This window comes from Aplysia californica, unplaced genomic scaffold (assembly GCF_000002075.1).
Source record: "Aplysia californica isolate F4 #8 unplaced genomic scaffold, AplCal3.0 scaffold00013, whole genome shotgun sequence".
Taxonomy (NCBI): Eukaryota; Metazoa; Mollusca; class Gastropoda; order Aplysiida; family Aplysiidae; genus Aplysia; species Aplysia californica.
The window spans coordinates 1,296,726-1,305,569 of NW_004797283.1; the positions used below are offsets into that span (position 1 = coordinate 1,296,726).

Genomic DNA, 8,844 nt, shown 5'->3' on the forward strand with positions numbered 1-8,844 from the left:
TTTCTACGTTACCTTTCATTTTAGTTGACTTTAGATTTTTTTCGGGGGCTCTCGTGGCCTAGAGGTTAAGGTGTTGGCCTCTCATTCAAAGGTCCCGGGTTCGAATCCGCACGTTAAAGATCCCTTGGTGGTCTAAAATCGATAAGAGTAGAATTGGGTCGCCACCCGGGCAAAATTCAAAATTTCCTACCAACTGAAAATATTAAGTGTGTCCCACACGCTCATATGACCTTATGCAGTTGCGAGCACCGTAAAACACTTTACAAAAACGAAAACAAAAAGATTTTTTTCTGAAAATTAACCTCAATATAGTCAATTTGTTTTTGTGTTAGTAAGTGTTTTACGTCACTTGCAACACAATTAAGCTGTATGGGAATCAAACATTAGAGGATTGACAAGAGAGTAACGAACACAGAAAAGAAGGAGCACTTCAACTCACACAGCTGTTTAACTTTTACAAATGTAAGGAAGAAGGGGTGCTGGGCTGGTACCAGATAAAAAGATACTCCAGCGACTTCAACACCAGTGGAGTTAACTGCAAAATGAAACGTGTTATAATTGGGAAACCTTCCAGTGCGTATTGCGTGCATTAGTTTTAATGGTCTGATTTTCAGTAATGTAATGGACAGATTATCGTGGGTTTTTAAAAAAAATCAATAGCTGTAGGCACAAAGATTACTATGTCAGTTATTTGAAGTATTTGATATGAGACAAGATGTTGTCAACAGTTGAACTGTTTTTAGAGAAAGTTCGTGGATGGTTGGTGGGTGTTCTGATGTGGTTTGCTCCTTTTTTTCTATCGAACTTATCTTTCCTCTTTCTTTTTTTGTGTTTGTTACTCTCTTGTAACACCTCTAATCTTCAACACTTATATGACCTTATTTTGTTGCAAGTGCCGTAAAACTCCTACAAAAACTAAGAGATGGTTCACATCTGATACCCTGGAAATTTTTTTAAGGATATACAGTATACAGTGGGAGTCTGTTTTTTTAAAAAACATGATTAATCAGAAAATAGTGGTTTAGAGCCCCAATTTTTTTTCTTTTGTTTGATAGCATGTAAAACTGGTGGTTCTGTGATTTTTCTTTCATCCCGGGGTAGGAGATAAAGCAGTGGCTGTAGGTGCAATGCCACAAACAAAAACCCAACTCCATCACAGAGAGATCGTAAGAAAAATGAATGGGTATGTTGGTGTCTGTTGTATTATATTGAGAAGTTGTTTGAGGAGATAAAGAAGAGAAAGACGCTATTAAGAGCATAGTTGCTGTGTGTTGCTGAAGTACAAAAATTAAAATATAATAATAATAATAGTAATAATAATACCAATTGGAAGCTAGATTTTCCCCCCCTCCCAGAGCAATCAAGTCCCCTCATCCGAGAGATGGGGGCAGGGGAAGGCCTGGCAGATCCCAGAGGGTTAATGTTGTCAACAAGCATGACGTAAGTGGTGTCTGCACCTTCTCCGCAGTCATAGGACTCTCCGATAAGTGCATGCTTAATACATGTATGTAGCTGGGTATTCCCTACGTAAAGTCACATCCAGTACAGTGCTGACAATGAACCTCTGCTTTCCACCCCACCAATACCCGTCCCAACTCCAGGTCAAAGAAAGGTTGTCGACGAAGAGAGGAGAAAAGAAAAGTTAATAAATGTAATAAAGTAAAACAATAAAAACAATAAATAGAAAGAGTAAGAAACATAGTAAAGTAATATGTCTCTTTTCGGGGTCACCCCTTGACCTGTTAGCGTCCTCTTTTTCTTTTCCTATTCGAAGAGTACTAATCCCCCCCCCCCCACGAAGAGGTGGGTCTATTTGGGGGGGTCTTTTGTTTGACTAGCCTCTCTAAACGGAAAACCTGTCTAAACTGAAGAAAATCCAGCAGTCCCGCAGATTTCGGTTTTTAAAATCAAGTTTCTTTTTCTACAGGTGGATGTCCCCAAAGCGCCTGGGCTTGGTCTTGTTTTAGAAGAGGTTTGTATAATTTTGAAGTGACTAGTTACTTTTGTCATGATATAATTACCTTCATAAGTGTGGGTGATTGGCAGGTGCTCTAGTGTGGTTTGTTCCTTCTTTCCCATCGAAACATGAAATTCCCCCCCCCCCCCCCCCCCCCGATGCCCCTGACTGAAGTGTCTTAGGCCATTCCCATAGGGGGGACATTTCTCGTGCTTATGCACAGTAGAATTGTAAATGGGCTGATTCAACAATGTCATGCTCATAACTGTGCCTGAACTGCAACAGGGAACTGCTGCTTTTTCTTTCCTAATCCTTACTATCGTCATTTTCCCTCTACTTCTTTTGTATGTTTGTCACAATCTTGTGACCCGCTATTTCCGGGGTGCCTTGATAGTCGAAACAGACTTTGTGCTGTTGAAGCTAGAGAGGTGAGCAGAGTAAGCCAGAGTCCCTGTACTGTAAAGACTTCTCTGTTAACATCCACCCCTTGGCGCTCATATGACCTTATGCAGTTGCAAGCGCCGTAAAACCTCTACTAAATAAAAAAACATTAATCACCCTTACATCTCCTCCATTGTTATGTTTGTGACCTCTAGTTTTTGGCACTTATGTTTAATTACCTTTTTGTGTTGCAAGTGGCGTAAAACTCTTGCCAAAACTAAAAAACTAAACTTCATAAAAGCAGCTTTGACAGGGCTGCTGTATTAACAATCAGGTTGAAATACCTCTAGTTTTCTTAGAATTCTGTTGGGTTTTATTTGAAGAGACTTGAAATTGAATCTAATTGTATGCTTTTTAAGGCGTTGCATATTTATATTAAGTTTGAAAGAACAATTACGATTAGATCTATAGATATTCTGCTGATTCTATAAAAAGTATGAATATTAGGTCTATATCTTTTAGAAAAGTTTGGAGGAAGGGGGTTGGGGTGGGGGGGGGGGGGTTGAAACTGATAAACTCTGCTTGTATGACTATTGATCTGTATCAGAGTTCTGGGACTATTGTGATTGAACACTAGCTATGTAGAGAGGTTGTTCTGAACATTTACTATATATCTTCTTGTCGGTGGCCTAGTGGTTAGGCTCTCGGACTCGCAACCGTAAGGTCGTGGGTTCGAATCCTGTCAAGGGCCCGACGTTGTGTCCTTGGGAAAGGCACTTTACACGAATTTTCCTCACTTCACCCAGGTGGGAATGGGTACCCGGCTATAGACAGCGAAAGATCTTATCAGTTTGTTAGTGTTTGAGCGCTTAATCGGCTGCTTGCACTGTATGCTTCCCGGGAAGCTGAGAATGTTTCGGAGTGTTCTATGGTCTGCTGGGGTAATAATATAGTGTAAAGCGCATAGAGCCTGCTGCTGAGCGGGGATATGCGCTATACAAATGCTATCTATTATTATTATTACTATTATCTTATACTTGTACAGTAGACGGCTTGCGAGTTGAAAGCCAAAGTGAATTTTCTGCCAAACAGTAGACGTCAGTATTGTGAAGCCTCAGACTCTGCACGGTTATTCTCACTCCCTCATGAACATTTTATCTTGTTTTAGGGGCTGTGGGGTGGGAGAGGGCTTGCTGAGCTGAGATACAATCATACAGCAGCTAAGGGAATTATCATGAAGCTGTATACACCTTTGGCAAGGGGGCACGATATCATGAGAAATCAGCGAGGACATTACAGCTTGAGATGCAATTACCATTTCTTCTTCTTCAAGTGCCGTATCTGAAAGTGAAACAGATGTTGGCAGTCGTGCTTCACCTCTCATTTCTCTGTTCAGATGCTCCAAAAAAAAACCCAACTGTAATCCTTGTCTTTTCCCTTCTTCCATCTCTGCTTGTATGACTATTGATCTGTATCAGAGTTCTGGGACTATTGTGATTGAACACTAGCTATGTAGAGAGGTTGTTCTGAACATTTACTATATATCTTCTTGCCTCTATTATCTTATACTTGTACAGTAGACGGCTTGCGAGTTGAAAGGCAAAGTGAATTTTCTGCCAAACAGTAGACGTCAGTATTGTGAAGCCTCAGACTCTGCACGGTTATTCTCACTCCCTCATGAACATTTTATCTTGTTTTAGGGGCTGTGGGGTGGGAGAGGGCTTGCTGAGATACAATCATACAGCAGCTAAGGGAAATTATCATGAAGCTGTATACACCTTTGGAAAGGGGGCACGATATCATGAGAAATCAGCGAGGACATTACAGCTTGAGATGCAATTACCATTTCTTCTTCTTCAAGTGCCGTATCTGAAAGTGAAACAGATGTTGGCAGTCGTGCTTCACCTCTCATTTCTCTGTTCAGATGCTCAACAAAAAAACCCCAACTGTATTCCTTGTCTTTTCCCTTCTTCCATCTGTTCAAGCTCTTTGGTAAGTTTTGTATACCTCTTCCTCTTTTGCCTTCTGTTTTTCCAATGAGAGTACGATTTTCAAGATCTTTCAGTTGGTTCAAGTATCCCAGGAGCTGTGTTGGTCTCTTCCTGACTGTCATGTTTTTATAGTGACTGTCTCGTGCTGCTAGTCGGTGGTTGACGGGTGCTCTGGTGTGGTTTGCTTCTTCTTTCTTCTCAAACTAGTCAAATGTTTATCGTCTTTATCTTACCTCCTTCTTTTTTGTGTTTGTTCCTCTCTTGTGACACCTCTAATCCTCAGCACTTATATGACCTTATTGTGTTGCAAGTGCTGTAAATCTCTTACAAAAATGAAAACTAAACTGCCTAATGCTGACTCCTTTCAGCCCTGCCTTTTACAAATTCTATCATTAGTGGTTGTCATGTTTCCATTGCTAAGTGAGAGGATCGAGTAAAATGGGTAAATTTGATGTCTTGAAAATACAACCTCCACTCCTGCAGAACCTGACTGTAATCCTTTATCTTACTTTTTATGGAAGTCTTAACCCTCTCTTGACCAGTTGGCTAGAATAACCCTGTGTCTTTGTTTGTATACTACGAAAAGAAAAACAAAAGGTATGAAGACCAGGATATTTTGGAAATGGTATGATATTATAAAAATATATTCAAAGTTCCACCCCTTTCGGGCTTGGTCAGGAACATGAAAAAAAATATATACTCTATGATATACAATATAGCACGGATAGCTTGAATTTGTCGGGACCAGCCTCGGTAGTTCAAGTGATACATAGTTTGAGAGATATCTTACAAAGATAAAAAAGAAACTGCTCCTTTTTAAGTACAAGAACGTATCAGTATATAAGCCAGGGAGAAACCTAAGATCATCGAACGATAACACCCTACTTGTGACACCCATTAAATCATACAAATCATATGGAGAGAGATCTTTCTCATATCTTGGTCCGTTTATGTTGAACAGATTATCCATGGAACTAAGACAAACAAGAACACTTGATAGCTTCAAAAGACATCTTTAAGCCTTTTCTGTTCCTACAGGCCTATCCTTTATAAGCTTTTAGCGTTATTTTTATTATAGTTGTTCTGTGCCTACTTTTAAAGGAAAATAGTCTGTGTGTGTGGGGGGGGGGTGCATAAATGTATATTGCATGAGAGGAAAGGAAGTAGTCAGAAATATATTGAAAATGGGTTGTATTCTATTGTAAAGCGCATTGAGTTACTTTTTTTGGAAATGCGCTATATAAATGTTATATATTACTATTATTATTATTAAGTAAAGAAAAAAAAAACAGGACTGCAGGCACAGTTCGACGGATGCATGATTTTGAGTCTTCTGTGTTCGACCTATCCGTGTTCTACCGCAGTGACAACAGCATGTACAATGGTGTCTGTGTTTGCACATTGTCACAAGTGAAATGTTTTTTAATTCCAGTTACATTTTGATGGCTACAACAAAAAGTTTGGCTGTGACGGCATCCACGATCCTATTGACTGGACTCCATTCAGGGTTTGTAATTCTGTGAAATATGATACAACTTGAGTGATGTTCCTACTTATCACATTACACCCTAATTGGCCCGCGATCGCCCTAGAATTTCCTTACGCGCTCCTCCCTATCATAAATGCCTTTCACCCCTGGCTGGGTATAGGCCACATACAAGCTCCTTCCATTTATCTTTGTCCTGGGCCATCCTTCCCAGCTCGTTCCAAGTGAGCTTCATCTCTTTCATGTCCCTTTCCACACATCTCCTCCATTTTTCCCTGTGGCCTGCCCCTACCTCGTGCTCCCTGTGGGTTCCACTGCAGTGACTGTCTTGTAATGTTTCCGCTGTGCTGTCTGAAGGTGTGTGCCATCGATCTCAACCACCCACTTTCTTAGTCCTATTTCTACTTCTATTCCTTCTGTCCTGTCCTTTCCCACAGCTCTTTCATTTCTTATTCTATCCTGCCACTTAATTCTGAGGATACTCCTCATACATCTGTTGATGAAAGTCTGGACTCCACCCTAACTCACCCGCTCCGACCAGGCATCTTTAAAAACAAAGTCTTGCCTTATGAGACCAGGGGCAGAGATTTTGGTTTTACATATAGTTACTGCAAAATGTTTCTTCTTCCGTTTGATACCGAAACAAAATTTTTCAGGTTAGTAGTTTTAGTATGAGAGCAGATCGAAGTGCGATCACGTTTCCGACACTTTGTGTCTCGACTTGTTGAAAAGCGACACTATTGAGTTCGAAAATGGAAATATCGATGGATTTGAGCAAGAACAAACAAATGACAAATCAGATATTAATGAAAACGTAGCAAGAGCTTGGGGCGATTCTGATTAATCAAATATAGAATTTAGATCTAGGGCCCGACCGCGAGGCTGATAGTGACGGGTCGGACACCCACATTGAACTAAAGTTAGAACCTTTCCATCAGTTTGTGTCTACCTAGAGTTATATTTTTCTGAAACTACCATTTCTCTTTCTAATTTTTATTTTTTCAGGATTTTTGGAATTTGTTTAGTATTTTTAAAATGCGTGTATTCACGGGAGGTAGGTTCCTTCCCCTTGCTTCGGATCTAGGTGTAGACTTCCTGTCCAGACCCTTAGGGTGTAATGTGTTATTAAAAGACGTTGAATGTGATTTTTGCCCCCTTCGTGAGTGGTTGGTGGGTGTGGTCTGCTTCTTCAATTTCTATGGTTCTTGTCATGAATGAACTTGCCTTTTGTCTTGTATTAAATAACCTGTGCAAGGATGAAAAATATTTCTGAAACTTTAGCTGTACCTTTAGCATACTAATTTTTCTTGACATGTTATATTATAATTACAATGCATGAAGATACATGATGCCAATTTTCCTCTGTTTGCTTCTACACAGGTGTTTCTATCATTGTCTTCCAATAAATAGAGGGGGGAGGGGGGTTTCTTGATTCTACTATATGTGGGAACATTTTAAACTGCGTTCTTGTATTCTGGTTGTTCACCAGTGTATGGATAAAATGGCTAGGCTACTCTCCGAGTATGCAAGGATCATTTGGCCCATTTTATCATGTGGAAGGCATTTATAATTTCTCAAGTTTTTCTTACATGTGGGGCTGTTGTACCCTATTTAGCTCTATAGCCCTTATACTTATAAGCAAGGTTGAAATGGTCTACAGTTTTGTTGAAGGGATGAGATATATGCTTACATGTACACTAAGCATAGAGTTCCAGACTGGTTTCTCTAGCTGTGAATGTTCTTTCAGGGACAGTACATTTTGTGAAATACAAATAAATATCTGGTAATTTAACATTATTCAATTTTTGATTCTCTAATTTTATTCTTCTTGATCTTGCAGGAGTCTCAGGAAAAGTTCAAGGAGGAGCACATTATTTCTGACATTGTCGCTCAAGAGAAGGAAGACAGAGTGTATCCTTTTTGATAAAGAAGAGTTTTTCTCCCTCTAGAGATGTTCAATCAATATAAATAAAATCAAGCCTGGCTATTCCGCCACCTTTGGGGCTTGGAACGAACATGAGGTTGGCGTAATAGCGGGGCTGGCGGTTTAGCATGATTCCTCTGTTAAACAGTCCTGACTGCCCAACGTCAAGGGAAATGATTTTGCAGTATGATCCATGTTTCAAAAGGTGTCTTTTTGTTGGTTATTTATGTGTATACATGTATTTAGAGCTGGGAGTCTTCTCTCCCTCTTTCTATTTCTCTCTGTCTCTCTATTTCTCCTCCCACTCGTGGTGGCCGTGTGCGTTTAGGCAGAGACTCGTGTAGTATTTCTGGCGATAAAGGATTTCTTGTATTCTTTAGTTCCCATTGCTTGTGCCGAAGTTGTATGCAATGTATGATTGTGACTCCCTTAACTCTAGTTCAGCATGTTCAACTGGATGCGAACCCTACAGTTCCACAACTTTGGAGAGCCTCGCTCAGAAGGATCTGAAAAACCGTGGGCGAATGTGGCCAGAATGCTGAGGGAGAAGTCGAGCCCACCTCCCACTGAACAGACGACAGACACAGCAGCTCAGGAAGACGGAGAGCCTCCGATCGTTGGAGATTCAGCAGCTTGCGAGGTCAAGGACTCCACCAATTCGACAGTTCCTGAGGTTACCATCGATACAACAGTTTCTGAGGGTACCACCGATGTAATTCACAACTCCACCCCAGTGTCCCCCGTTAAGGCAGACACTGAGCCCAGATCAGAATCCACGAGTGACCTATCAGCAGAATCGGCATCGAGATAGTACTAGGAAAATGACTTAAGAATTTGCTTTCTCTTAATACCCTGAAATAAAAACGAGGAATAACATACACCTTGCCTTCTTAAAAAATTTCATTGTCCTACAATGTTGTCAACTTGTTGTAAGGATCAGTAAAATTTTGGCCTGTTATTTTGTATCTCTAAAGATGGCTTTTTAACAGTAACAAAAATATATTTAGATAAAAGCAAAACAAGGACAGCAAAAACTGGTTCCTTTTATCCAACATTTCCAAATTGGTATGTTCAGCAAAATTATTGGCAGTTATTAAGAAACTAT

General features: G+C 40.2%; 1 protein-coding gene across 2 annotated transcripts in view; it reads left to right on the forward strand.

The window, feature by feature from the left end:
• LOC101849511 (tRNA pseudouridine synthase A) overlaps positions 1 to 8,617 on the forward strand; it is a 24,672-nt gene extending 16,055 nt beyond the window's left edge. For both annotated transcript variants that reach the window (XM_013084539.2, XM_005090148.3), the window contains exons 13-16: positions 1,928 to 1,972; positions 5,762 to 5,836; positions 7,656 to 7,726; positions 8,184 to 8,617. In XM_013084539.2, coding sequence (XP_012939993.1) covers positions 1,928 to 1,972; positions 5,762 to 5,836; positions 7,656 to 7,726; positions 8,184 to 8,550 — 558 coding nt within the window. In that variant the 3' untranslated portion in view covers positions 8,551 to 8,617. The remainder of the gene's footprint in view (positions 1 to 1,927; positions 1,973 to 5,761; positions 5,837 to 7,655; positions 7,727 to 8,183) is intronic.
• The last annotated feature ends 227 nt before the right edge of the window (positions 8,618 to 8,844 follow it).